The following is a 23,476-nucleotide window of genomic DNA, read 5'->3' as shown; positions in this document are numbered from 1 at the left end:
CAAATGGCAGCCACTACGACGGCCACCATTTGCGGCTGCAGTGGCCGGAAGATGACCTGGAGCCACCACTAGGTAGGTCTGTCCCAGGGGGGATTTCAGGGGTGGCGGGGGGGGGAGTCCATTCCGCCATGGACTCCAGTGGGCCGGATTCTAAAGAATCTGGCCTCACTGGAGTCCGTGGCAGATTTCTCCAACATCCCTACCTGGGAAGCCTACAAGGAAGACAAAAACCCTCTTGTTGCTTCCCCCAGCAACTGGTATTCAATGGCACAGGGCCTCTGAACCTGAAAGCTGGATATAGCCATTACGACTACTAGTCACCATTAATTTGCCTAATCCCCTTTTAAAGTCAGTGAAGTTCGCCATCACATACTCTGATAGCAATTTTCAAAAATTAGTTATCCAGTGTGACGTATTTTATTTTGAATTTCTCAAATGTACTGCTAATCAATGCCCCAAGTTCTGATATGCATAATTCTATAAAACCTCTTATCATGTCCCAACTTCCAGTTGCTATTTTTCTTAAACTAACCCCCCCACTCCCGCTTTATTTTTTTCTCATAGGGAAGGCGCTCCAGGCCCTTAAGATTTTGATTGCTCTTTTTTGCACCTTTACCAGTGGGCTGACCAGGACTGTACACAGAATATCCAAGCGTGGCCACAGTTTTATCTTCAATCACTATCCTAATCATTCTTTGCATGGAATTCATCTGCGTACAGGGTCAACGTTTCACTGAGCTAACCATCTCTTTCCTGGTTAGTTATTACCAGTTCAGACCCCAGTGTGAAGTAGGAGTTTTTACCCCAAAATGTATCACTTTACACTGACAATGAACCTAATCTGCCATTTTGTTGCCTATTCACTCCGTTTGAAGAGAATCTTTAAAAATTGTTCGCAGTCCCTTTGGGTTTTCACCAAACTGAATAATGTGGTGTCATCCATAAAACTTGGTCATGTCACTTCACTGCTCACCCCTAATTCTAGATCATTTATGAAGTTAAAAAGCATCAACACAGCTCTTGGGGGAACCCAGTTCTGACTTCCACTGTGAAAACTGGCCATTTATTCCTACTTCCTGCTCTTTAACCGGTTACTCATCCCTAAGAGAATCTAACCCCCACAACTCCAACATTTACTCAGTGAGCTTTGGTAAATGACTTTGTCAAAGGCTTTATGGAATGTCTACCAGATTACCCCCAGCCACATACTAATTAACACTCTCAAAGACCTCCAAAGATTGGTGACACAGGGCTTCCCTTTCAGAAGCCATACTGATTCTTCCTCAGCAAGACTTGTTCTTGTATATCAGGGCTAGGAAATATTTTGGGGACTGTGGGCACATCTGGCAATTTGAGAAACTGTACTGGGCACCACCACAAAATGGCTGCCACAGGAGGTGTTGCTAATCAAAGGTGGGGTCCAAGGCAGAGGTGGGCTCTGAGCCCCAAAACACTAAACTGCTTTGAACCCATAGTTTTCAACACCAACAGAAACCTATTTCACAGAAGGCAAACTTTTGTTCTTGCTCTTCCCCTCTGCCAGCCAACTCATTTCCCCATCTCTTTTTCTTTCTCACTCTTGATCACCACCCTCACATTTGTGCGCGCTCTCTCTCTCTCTCTCTCACACACACACACACTCACATACCCCACGACCCCATCCATCCTCCCCCCCACACCCTTATGTATTGATCATGCAAACATGCATACACCCACATCCCTCCCTCCCGCCCTCCCTCCTTCCTTCCTTCCTCCTCCTCCAGAAACCATTTTCACTCTTTTTTTCAGGATCCCTCCAAAATCCCCTCTACACCCTTTCTCTCACACATGCAACCCCTATCCATTCAGGCATATGAGCACATAACCCTGCCTAATGCCCCAAGTTGCTCCTAGTTGGCTCCTGCAGCCTCTGCTGGCTTCCTGCTGCTCTCCCTCCTCCACTCCCCACTGGCTTCCCTGACCTCCGCCCACACAAGCTGGCTTACTACTGCCCTTCCCAGTCACCCTTGCTCTTTATAGCACCCCCCTACTCTTTCCTGCCACCCTCCCCCAGCTTGACAGTCAGCAGTGACAGGAGTTCCTTCTTCTCCCCCGTTCCTTCTTTGGTGGGCTGCAGAGGAAAGCACTAGCCTGCAACCACCCACCATCTTCATTTCCTAAGAATGTCTCTAAGCCAGATGTGTGCCCAGAGGCATTCATGGGAAATGAAGACGGCAGCTGCTGGAGGCCCTCACTTTGCTTTGAAGTGAACCCAGCTACCAGTAAACAAAAGTTATTAAAAAAAAGTGGGAGGGGAGGACACTTCGGCAGGTGCCAAGAAAGGTGCCCATGGATACTACGTAGCCTACCCATTCTGTATGCTTGGTAATTTTAACTTTAATAATCCTTTCCATCAAGTTACCCTGAACAGATGTTAAGCTAATTGGTCATTCATTTCCTAGATCCTCCCTGGATCCCTTTTAAAGATTGGTGTTACATTTCAAAACCCTGGTACAGAGGCTGGTTTTAGGATAACTTATATATTTTAGGTTTCTGCATTCTTTATTATTCTTAGGCGAATTCACACTGATGACAGCAACTGCCCATGCACGGTCCAGCATACATACCACATTCTTAGCAGTGTTGCATAATTGCTGATTACATTTATTCACTTATTTATTTTATTTTATTTTATTTATTATTAAATTTATTAATCGCCCATCTGGCTGGTCACCCAGCCACTCTGGGCGATGTACAACATACAATAAAAACAGTTTAAAACAATAAAATTCTACAATAAAAACATTTTCTAAAATACCCTAACCCACCCCAAATGCCTGCCTGAACAACCACGTTTTTAATGCACGACGGAAGCTCATTAAAGAGGGGGCATGACGGAGTTCCCTAGGGAGGGAGTTCCACTGAGTGGGGGCCACCACAGAAAAGGCCCTCTCCCTCGTCCCCACCAGTCTAGCTGTCCTGGCTGATGGGACAGAGAGAAGGCCATCCAATCTTGTTAAGCGGCCTGTCTGGTGCTGCTGGAGGCGCTCCTTAAGATAGGCTGGGCCGGAACCATATAGGGTTTTAAAGGTCAAAACCAACACCTTGAATTTGGCCCGGAAAACAACTGGTAACCAGTGCAACTCCTTCAGCACTGGATGTGATCTCGCCGGCGTCTGCCTTTAATCAGGCGAGCTGCCGCGTTCTGTACCAGCTGCAGTTTCCGAACCGTCTTCAAGGGTAACCCCACGTAGAGCGCATTACAGTAGTCTAAACGAGAGGAGACCAGGGCATGTACTTACATTTATATTCTGACTCTTCCTCCACAGACCCCAAGGCAGAGGGCATTTTATCCTCACAACAAACCTGTGAGGTAGGTTAGGCTGAGAGTCAGTGACCTAGTTTGCATGTAACAAAAACCCATTAGTTTAAAAACCAATGGGTTGTCATGCATGAGCAGGGATTCCACTTTTACTGCACAATCCAAGATCAGATCCTTCGTAGGTTGTGGAGTATGATGTGCAAACTTGGACCACTGGGTTGTTTAGGGGCTAAATAACCCAGTAGTTAACCCAACAACAACCCTGTGGTCCGGTTCACACATCATACTCCACAACTTATAAAAGAGCTGATTGTAGGTTGTGGAGTAAAACTTGAAGTGGCAGGACACATTGCAGGCAGCACACCCACTCATGCATGACAACCCATCAGTTTTTAAACTGATGGGTTGTCGCTATATGTGAATAAGTGACTGGCCCAAAGTCACCCAGTGAGCTTTATGGCCAAGCGAGGACTAGAACCCAGATCGCCTGAGTCTCAGTCCAACACTCTAACCACTACACCACAAGAAGACCTTAATATTGTCATGTGCCCCACACACTAATATTGTACATGCAGTACAGTTTCTGTGACCTCAACCATACTTTAAAGGGTTGTAGATCACATTTGCCATAGCCTAGATGACAGCCTTATGGGAGTGTAGAAATGTGGAGCGCTGGAGGAGGGAGGTAGAGTAGGCTTATTTTAATTTTAGGTTGTTGCTACAGCCTTTTACTGGCTTGGTTTGTTTGCCTGGCTGTATTGGCCTTTTGTTATTACTTTCATAGTATTTTAAAGTTGTACATGTACTCATGTGAATCCCAGGGGAGGGGGGGGGGGAACAGGGTGCCCCTATTGGAGTAATCTCGAGCAGAGGGAGGTATGGTGTTGGGGGTTGGACATATCAGGTAAGGGGAAAGGCAGGACAGGTATTTGAAACCTGTCCCATCTTTTGGTCCTTCCCCCATACCTCAAAATCTAGGTTGCCCTATCAGCCCACACTCTGATCTATTGGTGCTGCTTTTGAATGCCAGGTCAGTCCATAACAAAATAATTACTATCCATGACCTGATTGTGGACAAAGGTGCTGACCTGGTGTGTATTACTGAGAACTGGGTGGATGAGTTGGGCGGGGTGGATCTGTCTCAGCTCTGCCCACCTGGGTACTCAGTGCAACACCAATCTAGATTGGAGGATTGGGGGGAGGAGTTGCCATCATCCGTAAGGATTCCATCTCCCTCATAAGGAAACCCATCCACCCTAGTACCAGTTTTGAGGGCCTGTACCTTGTGTTGGGCCAACGAGACAGAACAGGTATGCTGCTAGTGTACCACCCACTCCGCTGCCCAGCAATCTCCCTGCCTAAGGTGGTCTTGGAGGTCGTGCTGGAGAGCCCTAGGACTGTGGTTCTGGGGAACTTCAACATCCACGCTGAGGCTATCCTCACGGGGCCTGCTTGGGACTTCATGGCAACCATGCAGCTGTCTCAGTACATCACTGGCATGACACATGTGGCAGGACATATCCTGGACCTGGTTTTTGCTGTTGGGCAGATGAAGGATGATCTGGTTGTGTGTGTGTGTATTCAATAACCCCGTTGTCATGGTCAGATCATCTCCTTGTGAAGCTTGGTTTGGCGGTAGCAGATCCTCCCTGCAGGGGTGGGGGACGGATTAAGATGGTCTGCTCCCAGGGCTGGTGATTTAGTCGAGGCCTTGGTCTCACTATGGAATGGTGAGATGGGAAAGGCCATTGATACAATCGCTCCCAAGCGCCCACTCTGGTGCTGTGGAGCCTGTAATTCACCTTGGTTTACAGAAGATCTATGAGCAATGAAGCAGGCTGGATGGCGGCTAGAGGGCAGGTGGGGCAGGTTTCCGAGCGAGTACAATCAAAGATCAGCAAAGACTCTTTGTTGTGCCTATTATGAAGCAGTGAGGATGGCAAAAAAAAAATTATTACACATCTAGGTTGGAAGGGGCCTACACGGCCATCGAGTCCAACCTCCTGCTCGATGCAGGAATCTAAATCAGAGCATCCCTGACAGATGGCTGTCCAGCCTCATCTTGAATGCCTCCAGTCTGGGAGAGCCCACTACCTCCCTAGGTAATTGGTTCCATTGTCGTCTTGCTCTAACAGTCAGGAAGTTTTTCCTGATGTTCAGCTGGGATCTAGCTTCCTGTAATTTGAGCCCATTATTCCGTGTTCTGCACTCTGGGATGATGGAGAAGAGATCCTGGCCTTCCTCTCTGTGACAACCTTTCAAGTACTTGATGAGCGCTATCATATCTCCCCTCAGTCTTCTCTTCCCAAGGCTAAACATGCCCAGTTCTTTCAGTCTCTCCTCATGGGGCTTTGTTTCCAGTCCCCTGATCACCTCTGTTGCTGTCCTCTGAACCCTCTCCAGTTTGTCTGCATCCTTCTTCAAATGTGGTGCCCAGAACTGGACACAGTACTCTACATGGGGCCTAACCAGTGCCGAGTAGAGGGGAACTAGTACTTCCCGGGATTTGGAAGCGATGCTTCTATTAATGCAGCCCAAAATAGCATTTGTCTTTTTTGCAGCCACATCACATTATCTATTATCTCATCCTTGAAATGTCACTCAGCAGAATTATTCCGAGTGGTGAAGAGCCTGTTGGGATCTGGCTCGGGCTCAGAGAAATTGGGAATCTGGTTAGTTCTGGTTGGTTAGTTCTGGAACCCTCGTCATCTGCTGTAATAAATTTGCTAGGCACTTCGAGGAAAAAGTCACTCATATTCTGTCAGAACTTGATGCCACAGTTATCGCAGATTCTGGGGAGGTGTCCAGTGCTCCATCTGGTTGTGTTTCCTGGAATCATGTTGCAGCCTGATGATGTGGACAAGATGCTTGAATCAGTCCGTCCCTCCACATGGTAGCTTGACCCTTGCCCATCTTGGCTAATACAATCTAGCAGGGGTGGATTGGTTCGGTGGGTCCAAGGAATGGTAAATACTTTGCTCTGTCGGGGTGGTTCCTGCTGCCTTGAAGAGGCTGTGTGCCCTCTACTGAAGAGGTCCTCCCTGAACCCAGAGGCGTGTGAGAACTATCACCCCACTGCTAATATCCCCTTTGGGGGCAAGGTGTTTGAGCGTGTGGTGGCTGGGTAGCTTCAGACATTTCAGTCTGGTTTCAGGCCAGGGTACAGCACTGAAACGGCCTTGGTTGCTGTGACTGATGACCTACTTCAGGTGAAAGCCAGGGGGAGTCCTACCCTGTTGATCTTCCTGGATCTCTCAGGAGCTTTTGATACCATTGATCACAGTATCTTACTGGATCGGATCTGCAGGACGGGAGTTGGGGACACTGTGTTCCACTCCTACTTGCAGGGCTGATTCCAGAGAGCGGTATTGGGGGATTCCTGCCCTATCCCATGGCTATTAAGCTGTGGGGTGCCATAGGGTTCTATTCTATCCACCATGCTGTTCAACATCTATATGAAGCTGTTGCGTGAGACCATTAGGGGTTTTGAGGTGGGGTGTTGCCAGTATGCTGATGATGCTCAGCTCTACTTCTCCTTGTCATCGGAGTCAGCTGGGGTGGTGAAGGTGCTGGAACAGTGCCTGGAGGCTGTAATGAGGACCAATAAACTGAAGCTGACAAGACAGAAGCTCTGTGGATTGGTGGTTCCCAAGTCCTGGAATAGGGTAAGCGACCTGTCCCCCTGAAGGAGCAGGTGTGTAGTTGGAAGTACTCTTAGATCCACCCTGTCACTGGAACTCCAGGTGGACTCTGTGGTGTGGAATACCTGGGGTCAGCTTCGGCTGATCTGCCAGCTACAGCCTTTCCTAGACAGGGATAACTTAGTCACAGTAGTGCACGCACTGGTAACTTCCCAATTAGACTACTGCAATGCACTTTACATGGGGCTGCCCCGAAGATGACTTGGAAGTTGCAGCTAGTGCAAAATGCAGCAGCTAAACTGTTGATTGAAACATCATGTAAAGATCATGTAACACTGGTCTTAAAGGAATTGCACTGGCTGCCAATACGTTTCCAGTCAGAATTCAAGGTGCTAGTGATGACATTTAAAGCCTTAAGCAGCTTGGGACCTTGATATTTGAGGGAGTGCCTCCTCCTCTATATGCCTGCCCGAGGATTGAGATCTGTTGGGGGAGCCCTCCTCTGCGTCCCACCAGTGTGAGACATACACTATGGTGGGACATAGGAGAGAGCTTCTTCTGCTGTTGCACCCCAGTTGTGGAATGCCCTCCCCTTGGAGGCCTGATTGGCGCAGACACTGGTTTCATTTCGGCACCAAGTTAAAACATGGCTTTTTACCAAAGCCTTTGAAGGCTAATTGGATTCCCTCAGTTTGTACACTCTTTTAACTGTTTTACTACTTTACATTTTAAGTTGGTATTAGCTAGCTTAATGATTTAATATGTTTTTAGTGATTTAAATTATTTGTTTTACACTGTTTGAATTGTTTTTATCCGTACACTGCCCTGAGATCCTAATGATATAGGGTGGGATACAAATGTTTTAAATAAAAAGATAATAAATTAATTTGCATGTGATCATATATAGGCTAAAGCATACTGCAAAACCTGCATATGATCACAGATAGTGAGGAACCTCTGAAGACTGGGGCATGAACTGCATGCCTTACTGTACTCAATTGCCACAGCCAGTGTGAATTGGCTCTTTGTAAGCTCTTCTTTGAATCTTTTCAAAATCCTTTGAATTGTGGAAACCAAAACTAAGTACCAAAAGTTCTCCCCTTCTGAACTCTTCCTCAAGGATGAAAAAGAGATTACCAGTATTAATACTAATTATCCTATACTTGGACTGTGCCAATACACTATGGTATGAATTACTTTAGCTGCAGAGGTCCCAGGCTTTGGACTTCTGAAACAAATCATATACGCAACTGCTGGAAAAAGTCACATTATACATTGGACTTAGCAACAAACCTTCGCACTGAGAAGATGAAAGTATTTATTACATCCTGAAAAACCACCAAGCCCAACGCAACATGGAAAGATTTCTTGCATTCTCTCTATTGCACCTAATCTAAAGCTTACCTGAACTGAGCTCTGGAGCAGTTTGTACAACTGGAGGGGGAGAGCTACTGGCTACAGCAGACAAGGTAATGGCAGCTGTAGAGGTAGGGAGGATGCCTTTCACTTGTACTGGCATCGTGGAGCTCGGCAACTGAATCATCATTGAAGCAATACCTTAACAAGGGGAAATAAATAATGAATTAACTTTTAGATATACTACCAAGGAAAAGGAAAAAGAAAATCAAGCAAAAGAGTTCTCTAGTAAACATTTAACATATGGCACCAGATGAAATGAAATGTTAATCTCATCTAGTGCCATATGTTACAGTTAACAGGTACAGTGACATACTTCCTTTTACAATTCATTTGTGCTTTCCTTGCGGTTTCTTTAGCAAAAATCAATTGTCTGTCTTTCAAGGACTAGATCTAGAAACACATTTATGATTTGTTTTTATCAAATGTTTATACCTTAAACATATTGACTGGAAGTTGGAAGAGATGAGAAAATACTAACCACTTCTATAAGATTCATACAGAAACAAGCGCAGTCTCAAATTCAGTTTTGATTTTTCAGTTGTGATTTAATCTTACCTGGCTGTGTTGTCCCATTACTGCTGTCAATTTCTGATTTGAGTTCAGCTTGCAGGAGTGTGGAAGGCAGGGTAGCAACTTGTCCTGATACCAGGGGACTCTTGAATGCAAGGACTTGGCCATTTGCAGTCATTACTAGGCTAGCATTTGTTAATGTCATGGGAGAAGGTGCATCTTCTGTAGGGAATCCAAAACAAATGAGTGTTCAGATAGGTATGTACATGAGAAGGAACATTACATATCTCAGCATGTGCCATCCAAGGCCTTGTTGCATGATCCACCCCCTAGAGAAGGGAGGTTGGTGGGCACTTGTAACAGGGTCTTTTCTGTAGCAGAACTCCAGTTGTGGAAAGTCCTCCCCAAGGAGGTTAAGCTACCCTCCTCCTTTTTGTCCTTTAGATGGCTGGTGAAGACGATATTGTTCTGCTGAGTTTTTAATTGTTAATGCCACTCTCAGTTTTTATAACTCATCCTTGGTTTTAAAGCATGTTATAGGTTTTTGTATTTTTATGTATTTTAAGCTTTGCATTTTTATAGTATATCACCTTGAGCACCCATTGAGTGGAGGGGCAATCTGAAAACATTTTAAATAAATAAATTCACTACACTGATCTATCTCTTGGTATTCAAGAACACAAACTAATATTATTAGCCCATACCAGCACATTCCAAAGCACACTGCAAATTTTAAGCAGGAGGTATGAAAACAAATGAAATCTGGGGAAAACATTGTGGCAACATCGCAGTAATAAAATTATCTATCATACAGGCTACACTGTAGCGTTGTTTTGTAGTAATTTAATGTCCTATGTTTAGGCCTTTTGACTAATAATGCATCTATCTTTGTTTTAATACTGAAGTTGTATCTTGCATAACACATTGGAGTATTCTAGACATGAAGATGCAATGTTTCCAAGAATGCCCTAGGGCTTAGCTTTTCCTTTGTGTGAATATCAACTACTTTCTTGTAGTTGCCTACCTGTAACACGGCTTCCTTTCCTGGAAAGTATCAATGGTTTTGTACGCTTGTTGGATAAGATCACAGGTTTCATCTCTCTAAGGACAGAAGAGGGACTGTTTTCCACAGAAGGCCTAGCGGTCTCTGTAGTTTCAACAACCTTCATAGGTTCCGCTTGCTGATGCTGCTTCTTTTTTTGTGCTTCTACTGCTTTCTGTTTGGCATAAATGTATTCTAACTTCTTCAAGACTACTTCCTGGGTTTTGCCTACAGAGGAAAATAGTAGTCAGGTTCCCCTCACATTCAGCATGCTTACAAAAACTTGGGAGCTTACCAGTTAGCCAAAATGCAGTATTTCACAGGATAAAGGTTACAGCATTGAAATTAGCGCCCCCCCCCCCCCCGGCCTAATTTCAGTGGAGTAAGCGTTGACATCTTAGTATCATTCAAGTACTTTAAAATCTAGCCCTTATTTCTACATAGGCCAAAACTCCAACCATGTGGAATCATCCAAGTATCCTCCGTATTCCTCTCTCCGTCCCATCATGTCATCTCACCTGAAAGTGCAGAAACTTTACGAATCAGGGTGTCTTGCTTGCGCATTAACAAGTTCTTCTGGCCTGTGAATTTATCTGCCTGATCTGTTAGCCCCTGGATCTCTTCAAAAGCCTGAAAAAGGACAAAGAACCATTTTTTTTAGATTTCAGCAGAATATACCTTAAGTAAAATGACGGCTTCTCTTCTTTCCTATTAGTAAGGCATTCTGAAGAAAAAAAACTTGCAAAGAGTTAAAAACAAACTATGCTTCATTGAGAAGTTAGGACTTAAGTGTTTTAGAGCAAAAGGCTGCACTCCATTAACAAAATGTGAGCCATGACCTAGGCAAAAACAGTTGGAATGATAAACTGCAGCTTTTGTTTGTTGTTTCAAAGGGTGCCATGAATGAAGAATTGATCAATTTTATTTGATCAATAAAAATGGACCCCCAATTAATTGGGCAGATTTTAAAGGTTATATGTATTTTTATTACAAGTAATTACAATGCCCACCTGTGGTCTGTGGGTAGCTGTCATCTTAATACAGGCATTCCCCCTTCTCTCAAAGAGAGGAGACAATGCCTCTAAGATGGTTCCTGCTGTGTCATGTACATGCATCAAATCAAAACAAAGAAAGTGTGCTCTGTTCAGAATGACCATTTTTGCTCAAAAAACAAATGTAATTTAAACTGCTAAAAATCAACTGTTGGACTAAAACTGATACAATTAATTGAACTAAGATCCTTTAAGACTGCCCTAGTAATAAGTTTACTACTAACAACTGCAAGATTTTCCATCTTTTTTTCCCCGTCAAGATGCAACTCTGTCCTACAGCCTCCTTCCAAGTGATGCTACCACTATACAGTACTAACTTGTTTGAGGATAAAGCACTTGGAAACTTTGGGGAGAGTGTGTAATCCCAAAGTTGCCTTCAGTTTTTCAAAGAGTCCCCTCATTTCCTTACGACGGCGACGTTCATTTGCGGTATGTGTTTGCCGGTAGTTAGCAAAGGCTTCTTCCTCATTCTTTGGCTTCTTGTTTGAGGACTCAGATTGCTATGAAAAGAAAAAAAAACACTTTTGTGAACAGGTTAAAATAAAAACAATGACCTGCATGATTATAACTATAAACCTGCGTCTATCCATGGCTTAATTTTTCAAGAAAACTGAGCAGATTTTTGAAGGGGTAATGGTTAAAGAGCTGTCTGACTTTGGAGATGCTACATGGAAAATGAAGGAGCCATGTATGAACCAGGGCAAAAGCCATGATTCTGAATTGGGGTGATGAGGCTTACCATCAAATGCAGAGAACACCACATATGAGCAACACCTTTAGCAATGGTGACCAATCTTTGTTTGACAAATGTATCATAACCCCAAGAATACAATAATGGAAGTGGAGTGCATGTGCAACCCACCTTGCCTTGGTGTGGTTTTGCTTCTAATTTATTGAGCCAGGGAGCAATCACCAGCACAACAAAGGAGAAGCAGGTAGGGGTGCAAACCTGTCGCTATAATAGTCAACCATAGAGATTCTCCCCTGTTCCTATCCTAGTTATCTCACAGTCCTCCGCTACCTGTGGCACAAACTGTAAGTTAGGCACTTATATCTCAGGGCAGAACTAGATGCTGCCAAAACTCGTATCCCCATATAGAGCCCTCCTGATTTATTTCCCTGCTTTTCACCACTCAGGTTTCACATTACTAGTTGTTACAGGCAGAGAAACAAACATATGTAATTCTTACTAAATATTACGGAGAGGGTGAAAATATGATATAGGGGTTTCATAGTATAGTGTCATGTCTTGCTCTGCCCTCAGAAAAACTTGTATACATTGGTACATCTTTGGACTGATATCCATCACAAAGAAAAAACAGATGAATGAATGTTTCCCTACCTTAGAAGTCTTGGCCACCATCTTATTAGAATGGTCACGAACAAGATTCCTGAAGGATAAAAATGGATTCTTTGATTTACATGGATTTATAGTCTGGCTTATTTAAAGACTCTTCCTCAGCTCAACTGTGCCACATTGGAGTTGGAGGGGAAAGTGTGTGTGTGTGTGGAGGGGCACCTTGGGTACCTGCAGAAGGCCACACGGGCAGCTTCTGAGAGCCACGGGTTGCCCAACCCTTTTTTTATATATAGGGCAGTGGTACCAAATAAGGCTGCAGTCCATGATAAAGCATACAGCACTGGATTGTGTGAACTCTGATGAGTGAGGGTCTTTTTCCAAAACAGATTGTTAGTGCACAGATCCCACCTGTTTAGAGGTGGCAAGAGGAAGTAGGTGATGTCATAAGTTCTTTTATCCCCAACAAGTTATCAGCACTGTCAGGCTGACAGCATCAACCATCCATTCAGCAGGTACACACTGTGCTCTGATCCAGCTGTGTATGCAGCCCCAAGTACAGGCCTTTTTTCCTGCAGGTGGAAGTGTGTTTTGCAAATTGACTGTGTGTGCTGGGTTGCAACAGGCATGGGGAAACTGTGGTCCATGGAGGTTCCTCATTGGGCCCACCAGCTTCTTCCCAGTTCAAGAAGTCTTATCTCTGATCAGCAGGAGATAAACAAGAAGACGACACATAGGGATGACTCTCCCTGCATGCCCTCTTCTCCAGCCAAGTCGCTCTTCTGACAGCCCGACAAGCAGCTGTCAGCCTGCAATGTCATCCCTGTGTGCCCTCTTCTGAGACTCAGATGTGCATCTGATGCAGGCCAGGAATACTGTTGTGTGTGGGGGGAAGACTCCCCCTTCCCCAGCAATTTCATCCCATGCAAATGTGCAGATGCACGTGTGTGGCCCTGACTCACCAGCCAGCATCACATGCAGCCGCTGGAGTCAAAAAAGTTGCTAGATCTAGAAAAAAGCTTTCTATTTTTCTAATATTTAGTGATACTGCTAAACTTTGATTGCTGTCTAGACAGAAAGGGAAGCCTGCTATGCAAAACTAAGTAAGAAGAAAGATCAAACTGTAGTTTGCAAGCCAGGATTGTAGTCAGAGATTAAGCCACTGTTTCTTAGTTTGGGTATGATGGGAATCGTGATTTAACAAACTTGGAGATATTACATTATAAGTCACATGTAAAAAGGGGACTGGTCCAATAAACCTTGATTTATCAGACCAAGATCATTATGTCTGACTGTTTTGACTGATTTAAGACTACCAGATTGATGGTAAAAATAGAACTTTAAAAAATCATACTTACAATTGCTTGGACAGTAGTGCATGGGTAGCTGTAGCCTTCAGGCGAGCAATATTAATTTTCTCTGAAAGTTCCTCCACAGTCTCAATGTCTACATTTTCCTCAGCTTCACTGGATTCACTTTCATTCTGAAACAGAGTAATTAGACAGTGAAGGTCCTATGGAAAAATCCAAGTAAGAAAATTAATTTTGAAATCAAACTAGAACACGAATGTAGGGAAATCCACCACCACCTGCAAAAAAACCTACATCTTTGAGAAGTGATGATGTAGCAGCCATATCGGGGGTCAGACTAAGTAGCCTCATGCAGTCTCATGCTTCATGTTCTTGCTGAGCTCTTTCTCCCTTGAATATATTGTTGTAAGCTGACGAGACACAGGAATTCCTTATCTTGTCAAAGGTCATACAATTGTATATCTTGTTCTCTGCTGTTCTCTTCTGTTCTCTCCTTATCATGGCTACCCTATAACCCAGTTCTTGTATTATAAACAATAGTGCTAGGAGAAGAAATGTTGAGGACTGCAACCCCACACGGGAGGGGGAGGAGGAGCCGTTTCATATGTGTCACAATGTCTATAAAAACAATGTGCTAATGTAAATCGGGGCTTCTGGCTCTTTGGAAATGATTCCAGCCTTAAGCCCACGCGTTAAATAAAGAATCTCTTTTTCCTTCACTCCGTGGTCTCTCTGACTCTGGGTTCTGCAACAATGATACACTTCTCAGCAAGTTTCTCCAATTGCATATAGTGAACTGTAAAGATTGTGAGCCAGTAGCTTTTTAACTAAGATAGAAATAACATTGATATCAAAATAATAAAATTTTGAACCACTGAAAGTCTAAGGCAGAAACTTTCAGTGCATAATTTTGACTGCAATTATCAGCTTCACCTTAAACTTTGTATTACAACAATTGAAAACAGCTTTTGATAATTTGTTAATTGTCAGACACACAGTCTTGTGTCACCACTGTCCAATTACTGTGGAATATATTTATATTCTGTAGATTACAATAAGATGCATTCAGTGTTGAAAAACACTGAACAGTTTATTCTGAAGCAAATAAAAGTTAGTGATGGGGGAAGGGGATACATCTTAACATCATTACAAAAAAAACCTGTTCAGGGTATAACAGAAAAATGATGATCAGGAAAATGGATTTAGGACACAATCCTATTGAGAGAGTTGCCAGCCTCCCAAGTCGTAGGCTGGTGACTATCCTATGCAGGTTGGGTGGACCATGGAGGGAATTCTCTCCTTTGCGCTCCACCTGCCCTGCACTCTCGGCTAGATGCATGATTTCACACATCTAAACAGGGCTTTAGAGCGAGGGCGAGAACAAGCCTGGAGACCCCATAGGAAGCAGCATGAAGGGGCTTCCACAGTCTCCTCTCCTCGGAAGGCCCCCTTTTCGCCCTCTCTGTGCTCCGTTTTACGAACACAGAAAGGCAGCTGCTGCAGTTCTCGCTGCACAGGCTATGAGGGGGAGGGGAGCATGGTTTCCTGGCTCTGAGCGCTGTTTCTGAGTTCGGAGCCAGGAAACCACTCCACTATCCCACCACTACAAGTAAGTCGTTGAGTCTTTGGGGGTAGCAGCAGAGGTGGTGGCGGTGGCAGAGGGTCAAGCAGAACTTGAAGTCAAGGAAGTCCTGATCATTCTTGTTACATGTTCCTATTTTATTTTCGCAACATTCTTAATTCCCTCCTTTGAAGGACCATCCAGCAAAGCCCAAACATATGAGCAAGAATGTAATGGCTGAGGTCATTTTAGTCAGTAAATAATACATCTATTAACCCCCCTTTCATCTAGAATATTTTGTATATTTAAAAAGGTGGTACTACGGGTTCCACTCCATTGCCTTGGCTGAGAGACCATCTGTCATTTGGTTCATCCTTTCCCTGAACTGTCCCTATTCTATCTGGATATCATAAAAAACATTATGTAACTTTAAGAACTGGTGCCTCTGTTTGCTTGTTTTTCTCCTCCCTCCCCATCTCTTTCTCCTTTGGTCTCATGTCTATTAGACTATAAGTCTGTGGGCAGGGAGTGTCTCGGGTTTTTTTATGTCATCTCTTAGAAAATGTTAAGATGCTTTTACAGAAGGCCTAATAAATATGGCACTTCATTAGAACATCACAGCAGCAGAAAGATGAAAGAAATATTAGAAGATACAGCACATGAATAATAAGTCCAGAGCTAAAGGAGTTTAACAAATGAGATATGTTAATGGGTGATTTTCTTCTTACACTGTTTTTCTAGTGGTAATAACTAGCAGAAATTATCAACAGGCCACTAGAATGTATTACCAACTTGTTCAGCAATACTGTATGATGTTCTCAATAATCCCGATCAGCTCATTCATATACTGTATTACCGAGTACTAATTTACAAGGACATTTGAAACAGTTGCAAACTAACTGGATTTCTAATAGATTTCACCCAATAAGCAATGCATTGTATTAATCCAGTTAGTTTGTAATAAAGCACAGCAAACCACCTAAAATTATAAAATTTAGGTTAGCAACTCCTTTCATAAAATGAAATACAATATAGTTGCAATATTACAGAAATCTACACTAACAGGGAATTCACAGGGCCCTTTCATTTGTATTGTCACAAATAAAGGCAAGAGAAGTAACAACAGATAATGAGATAACCCTTAGATAATCTTTGGAGGCCCTTTTCTGGGTGTTCTTGCCAAATGAAGTTAGGCAGGTGGCTACAAGAGAGGGGGTCTTCTCAGGTGTGGTGCCTCACTTATGGAATGCTATGCCCAAGGAGGGTTGCCTGGCACCCACCCTGTTATCTTTTTGGCACTAGAATCATAGAATAGTAGGGTTGGAAGGGGCCTACAAGACCATCGAGTCCAACCCCCTGCTCAATGCAGGAATCCAAGTCAGAGCATCCCCAACAGATAGCTGTCTAGCCTCATCTTGAATGCCTCTAGTGTGGGAGAGCCCACCACCTCCCTAGGTCATTGGTTCCATTGTCGCATTTCTCGAACAGTCAGGAAGTTTTTCCTGATGTTCAGCCAGAATCTGGCTTCCTGTAACTTGAGCCCATTATTCCGTGTCCTGCACTCTGGGATGATCAAGAAGAGATCCTGGCCTTCTTCTCTGTGACAACCTTTCAAGTACTTGAAGAGTGCTATCATATCTCCCCTCAGTCTTCTCTTCTCAAGGCTAAACATGCCCAGTTCTTTCAGTCTCTCTTCATAGGGCTTTATTTCCAGTCCCACTAGGTGAAGACATTTCTTTTCCCCCAGGAATTTTAGATTCTAGACTTTAGATTTGCCTGTAGAGTGCTGGAGTGGCTTTGCGTGCGTGCACGCTGGTATGCAGAATGGTATTTTTTATTCTTTTATCATGCTGTTGGGCAGACAAAACTATAATAAATATATGCAACATTCAGCATACAATATAAAATTAATGCTCCAAAGCACTGAATATTAAAGCAGATATATCACATTGAAATATAAACATGCAAAAACTTGCATATAATGAATCGTCATTGTATAAAGTATAAGACACTATTATCAGTGTGATTCATACAGATTGCCTGAGAACTGCCAGGATAAAAGAGAACAAATGTATACAGAAAAAACCCTGTAGCAGTATATAAACGCATCCAATAGTCCAATGACTACCGACATGATAGACCAGTTTGAACATCATGATAAGCTGGGATTCTAGTGATCCCAGGCTTATTGGGATCGAGCAGTGTGCTGGTGTATACTGCCTGTTCACTCCCACTTGGCTCCTCCTGCAGCAGGAACAGCTAACAAGACACAGACTCACGGTCATGAGTCTGTGACATCCAAATGGGGGTTTCTTCCCCAAATAAGGTAATCACAAGTTCTGGCAGTCTGAACCTAGTGTGCACATACTAGCCTTGAACCCTTGAGAAAGAAGGTACAGGGTGTGTGTGTGTGTCCTTCTCATTTTGGCAAACTGCAGGAGATATTAACCCTTGGTCAAGCTTGCCCATAGGACCTCCTCACCACCAAAGTGTAGAGATTTATCCACACATTTGAGTGGTTCTCTTATATAATGTACTTTTTACCTCTATCTAAATAATCTCTAGAAACAAAGAACTACAAGTAGCGATTGCTTTAGCTATGTAGTTGGGAAAATAATGCCAATACCTCAAGCACAGACTCTTAATTTTGGGGCCCATCATAGTTTTTAGCTGTGGCCCATCACAAGGTTGCAATGCAGGGTTTTCAAATGCCTAATATCTGATTTCTGAAAGCCCTGTTGACTTAAGTAACTGGGATTTGTTTTCATTGCTGAGCATAACTTAATAGGTCTATTATCCTAAAATTATTTTACAACGAGCAATCTTTCTTATTTAAGGACTTGAGATACTCACCAGTGTTTCAACATTCACTATATCTTCACTTTGATAGCCAGACACTTCATCAACCATCTCATCTGCAGAATCATCTATTTTTTCATCTTTTTCTGTATCATCCATAGTAATATCAATAACGGATGGAGAATCCTTTCTCCGATGGCTAGTTTTCAGTGTATTCTGTTCTACACATTCAGCAAATTTATCCACAAGCTCATCACCACACATGCTAATTTTGTTTTTGAAAGCAACTTCCTTCCTGGATATTTTGCTCCAAGTTCTGTTGACTTGAACAAGTTTGTCCTTAACAGGTTGGTTCTCTTCCTGAATACTAGTAGTACCTTTTTTATGTCTAGAAATGTTAATGTTCTCCTGGAAACCAGTATTTCTTTTAGATAAAAATTCTTGAGCGCTATCCAAATATTTGTTTCCTGGTTCATTATTTAGGTCCTTTGCACTAGTGATCTTAGGCTTCCTTTTCACTTCTTCTCTATTCTTCTCTGTTGCCACAGATTCACCCCTTTCCTTCACTTTCCTCTCTAGAAGTTCTGGATCTTGTTTTTCCCATGTAGTCTTTTTCTGCAGTGTTTCTGTACAATTAATGTGTACCTTGTGCTTATCCCCTGGTTTCCAGGACTGCTCAATAATTTGCTCTTCTGTTTCTGACTGTGTCTGTTCAGCTTCTTCTGAATCAGCAGCTATACTTTGCATTTGGTCAGAGTCTGTTTGCTCCTCATTTGAGCTCTTTAACCATGTGACTTTCTGCTCTTGTAACGTATCATGCACAAGGACTGCAGTCTGACTGCATCTCTCAGGAACAGTCTCAGAACTATATGAAACTTCATCTAGGGTACCTTCAGGATGCTTAACATGCTGTTTTTTCTTAACCATCACTTCATTTTCCTCACATGTTTGTTTCTCATTAATAAAGGAGTGGTCCAATGATGCATCAGGCTCTAAGATGGGAGCATCACTTGATAATTGCTCTAAGATTTCTGCATCCTTCTCAGCTATCTCTAATGTAATAGCATTCCCGTCACATGTAATCTCTTCAGAACAGGACTCTGGTTGACTTGCTGACAGCTTATTTTCTTCTAACTTGGGATTACACACTGCAACCTCTGACACCATGGCCTCTACTGCTTGTGAGCATGTTGTCTTTTCTTCTAGCTTAATGGCACTGAACTCATTTTTCTTATATTTGTTCTTAATATCAAGGGATGCAACTTGTTTCACAATGGAACTTGAAACTTTCTTCTCTGCTGGAAACTGAAGCAAGGCAAAACTGCCAGACTGAAGAGATATTAGATTATCTGCACTGTTTGGTTGCCCACTGGTGCTGCATGTTATTTTAGAATTTGAACTAACCTGAGTAGCAAAACTTTTTATTCCTGCAGGAGAAATTCTCAGAGTCAAAGTGCCACTTTGGGAGAGAGGAACAGGTGCTGGAGGAACAACAGGTGCTGCTTGACTAGCTGAAACAGGAAGTGCAGACACGGATCTAATTGCCTGTAATGTCCATTTTGTGATAGGAGATGTGGACAAAGCAGAAGGGTCCTCATTGGTCTGAGGTGTGGGCAAAGCAGAAGAGGGCAACACCAAAGGAGCATCAACAGTAGAGGGCACAGTCAAAAATGAAGGGGCCTCACTCATAGCAGGCACAGTTGAAACAGAAGAGGGCATGGGTAACACTAAAGGAACTTCAGTAGTAGGGGGCAATGACAAAATGGAAGGCACTTCAGTGATAGGGGGCATGGGCAACACTGAAGAAGCAACAGTGGTAGGAGGCACAGACAAAATAGAAGGAGCTTCAACAGTAGCGGGTACAGACATAGCAGGAAGAGGCATGGGCAATAAAGGAGTGTCTGCAGTAGGGGATATGGACAAAACTGAAGGAACTTCGGCAGTAGGGGGTGTGGACAAAACAGCAGGGGGCACAGACAACATGAAAGTGGCCTCAGTGGTAGGGGTTGCTGTGGTGGTTGAAGACCCAGACAAAACGGAAATGGGTTCTGTTGCTGAGGGTGCAGATAAAATAGAAGGCGTCATGGACAAAACTGAAGAGGCTGTGGTAGCTGGGGTCACAGATGAAACTACAGAGGTCTCAGGGGGCTTAGAAGGTCCAGGCAACCGGATTCCCACAACAGATCCTGTAACAAAGGAGCAACAAAATTATCAATATTGCCAGTTTTTGTATGGTATAAGCAATCATATACTCTGCATGCTTTGTCAAGCCCATGGTAAAAAAACGATTATGGAGAAATTAAAAAGAACTGATTTCTAATAAACAGGACTAGATATGGGTTATTTTCTTGTTGTTTCTCAAAAATGCTGATTGCACAGGCTGGAGGAAATCAATACAGAAACTAGGAAATAAGTGAGAACAGGGAGAGTGCCAGCAGATTCTACTGGAGAAAAGAAAGACACACACTATTGCTCAAGCTAAGTACTGCTGATAAAAATAAAACTAGTAAAAAGAGGTAAGAAGGTGATCTATTAAAAAGAGGTAAGAAGTAGTAGTATACTACTGCTCAGCCCCTGGCATTTGTCCTATGGGATGCCAAAGCGTTCCATCTAACCTCCCATGCTCTTAAAACATTTTTTAAAATTGCATATTAAGTCACAAGTAACACTGACATTAAAACAGACATTAAATAGTATTCATTTAATAGCAAATGAATAAATATACTCATAATTTGTTACATAACTAAGTCAAATAAAAAGATACAAACTCCATAATATTATAAATACACATTTCCAGATTTACCTTACATAAGTCTAAAAGAAATTAAATTGTACTCAATACATATAGGTCTACATCACCTTAAATTATTCCAAAAAATTATTAAAAAACGCTATTTCTCTATGAACCTATTTTCCTGTTATCTCTCCCCTCACCCCCATTCTGATGCTTAATAAATTGGTCAATTTGGGGCACAATTCTATGCGTGTTTAGACAGAAAAATGTTCTACAACTCCCAGCATTCCCCAGCTGGCCATGCTGGCTGGGAGTTGTAGGATTTTTTCTGACTAAACATGCATAGGATTACGTCCTAAAATGGTCTAGACTGGCACTGAATTTTCCCAAGACTTTTATCAACTGTTCTGTTTTATTATATGCTGTGTTTACATACTACTCAGATTTTACTATTGTTGTGTTGCATTTTTTAAAATTACATTTATGAGTTGTCCTGGAAGCATTTTATGTTAAATGGGGGCAGATAAATGGTATAATCAGCCTCGTCATCATCTTTATGCACTAACAAGAGATACACATTTATAGCACACCACACTTCTTACAGTATTTATCTGCTCAATCTTAGATAATGTAAGAAATACTAAGAACACAGAATCATAGAATAGTGGGGTAGGAAGGGGCCTATAAGACTAACCCCTGCTCAATGCAGGAATCCAAATCAAAGCATCCCTGACAAGTGGCTGTCCAGCTTCATCTTGAATGCCTCCAGTGTTGGAGAGCCCACTACCTCCCTAGGTAAATGGTTCCATTGTCGTATTGCTCAAACAGTCAGGAAGTTTCTCCTGATGTTCAGCCGGAATCTGGCTTCCTGTCACTTGAGCCCACTATTCTGTGTCCTGCATGATCGAGAAGAGATCCTGGCCTTCCTCTCCGTGACAACCTTTCAAGTACTTGAAAAGCAGACCTTGAGTGTTTGTACCTTGTGTTGGGTACCCAGGACAGATTGGGGATTCTGTTGGTGTACCGCCCACCCCGCTGCCCATCAGACTCCCTGCCTGAGCTGACAGAGGTGGTCTCGGACTTGGTGTTGAGGACCCCTAGGATGATGGTCCTGGGGGATCTCAACTTCCATGCCGAGGCCGCTGTATCCAGGGCGGCTCAGGACTTCATGGACGCCATGACAACCATGGGGCTGTCCCAAAATGTCATTGGCCCAACGCATACAAAAGGACACACGCTTGATCTGGTTTTCTCGACTGGGCAGGAGGATGGTGATCTGAAAGTGGAGGAATTAACATCTGTCCCTTTGTCATGGTCAGATCACTTCCTGCTGAGGTTTAGACTCCTGGCGGCCTTTCCCCTCTGCAAGGGTGGGGGACCTATTAAAATGGTCCGCCCCCGGAGATTAATGGATTCCGATGGATTCCAGAGGGCTCTGGGGGATTTTCCTGCTGGTATGGCTGGTGCTCCTGTCAAAGCCCAGGTCGCTCTGTGGAATGCAGAGATGACTCGGGCGGATGACATGATCGCGCCCAAGCACCCTCTCCCTCTGAGCAGAGCCCGGCCAGCTCCTTGGTATATGCCTGAGCTGAGGGCAATTAAGCAAGAGGGGAGACAGCTAGAACGCAGGTGGAGGAAAACTCGTGCTGAGTCAGACTGAACACAGGTAAGAGCCCACTATCGAGCCTACTCTGTGGCGGTGAGGGTGGCAAAGGGACAGTTCTTTTCCACCAGCATTGCATCTTCTCAGTGTCGTCCAGCGGAGCTTTTCCGAGTGGTTCGCGGCCTGTTACATTCTGGGCCAGGGAGAGAGACGGCGGAACCCTCGGTAGCACGCTGTGACGAGTTTGCACGGCACTTTGAGGATAAAGTCGCTCAGATTCGTCATGAATTGGACACCACCATTAATGCAGTTCCATTGGTAGAGGTGTTCAGAGCACCATCTGGTCCAGTTTTATTGGATGAGTTTCAGTTACTGAGGCCTGAGGATGCGGACAAGGTGCTTGGCCAAGTCTGATCAACCACTTGTGTGATTGACCCTTGCCCTTCATGGCTTATTAAATCAAACAAGGAGGGGTTGTCCGGCTGGGTCCAGGAGGTTGTAAATTCCTCCTTGAGAGAGGGAGTGGTGCCTGCCGCTTTAAAAGAGGCAGTAATTAGACCACTCCTGAAAAAGCCTAACCTGGACCCAGAGGATGTTAACAATTATAGGCCAGTGGCCAACATCCCCTGGGCAAGGTGCTTGAGCGGGTGGTTGTAGGACAGCTCCAGGCACTGTTGAATGAAACGATTATCTAGATCCATTTCAATTGGGCTTCAGGCCTGGTTTTGGAACGGAAACTGCCTTGGTCGCCCTGTGGGATGACCTCTGCCGGGAGAGGGACAGGGGGAGTGCGACCCTGTTGATTCTCCTGGACCTCTCAGCGGCTTTCGATACCATCGACCATGGTATCCTTCTGGATAGGTTGTCTGGGTTGGGAGTAGGAGGCACTGAACTACAGTGGTTCCGCTCCTACTTGGATGGCCGATTCCAGAAGGTGGTGCTGGGGGATTACTGCTCTGTGCCATGGCAATTGTGCCATGGGGTTCCACAGGGCTCTATTTTATCCCCCATGCTGTTTAACATCTACATGAAACCGCTGGGGGAGGTTATCCGGAGGTGTGGGCTGAGGTGCCATCAATATGCAGATGACACCCAGCTCTACCTCTCTTTTACATCAAAACCAGGTGAGGCAGTGACTGTTCTGAATCAGTGCCTGGGCACGGTAATGGACTGGATGAGGGCTAATAAACTGAAACTCAATCCAGAC

The 23,476-nt window shown here is 43.9% G+C and overlaps 1 protein-coding gene across 13 annotated transcripts in view; it reads right to left on the bottom strand.

Moving 5' to 3' along the window:
* Window positions 1–23,476, bottom strand: part of LOC146357376 (MAX gene-associated protein-like) — a 92,250-nt gene that overhangs the window by 12,621 nt on the left and 56,153 nt on the right. For 12 of the 13 annotated variants that reach the window (XM_084846230.1, XM_084846241.1, XM_084846200.1 and 9 more), the window contains 8 exons: window positions 17,987–20,118; window positions 13,621–13,745; window positions 12,308–12,356; window positions 11,283–11,465; window positions 10,432–10,543; window positions 9,896–10,141; window positions 8,917–9,093; window positions 8,347–8,499 (listed from right to left, as the gene is read on the bottom strand). In XM_084846230.1, the coding sequence (XP_084702356.1) occupies window positions 8,347–8,499; window positions 8,917–9,093; window positions 9,896–10,141; window positions 10,432–10,543; window positions 11,283–11,465; window positions 12,308–12,356; window positions 13,621–13,745; window positions 17,987–20,118 (3,177 nt within the window). Of the gene's footprint in view, window positions 1–1,766; window positions 7,108–8,346; window positions 8,500–8,916; window positions 9,094–9,895; window positions 10,142–10,431; window positions 10,544–11,282; window positions 11,466–12,307; window positions 12,357–13,620; window positions 13,746–17,986; window positions 20,119–23,476 lie in introns of those variants that run through there. The other variant, XM_084846252.1, reaches the window with a different exon arrangement.

Source organism: Heloderma suspectum, chromosome 1 (assembly GCF_057233095.1).
Source record: "Heloderma suspectum isolate Gila_16-S chromosome 1, 16-S_ref, whole genome shotgun sequence".
Lineage (NCBI taxonomy): Eukaryota > Metazoa > Chordata > Lepidosauria > Squamata > Helodermatidae > Heloderma > Heloderma suspectum.
This window is presented reverse-complemented; position numbering and strand designations above follow the sequence as displayed.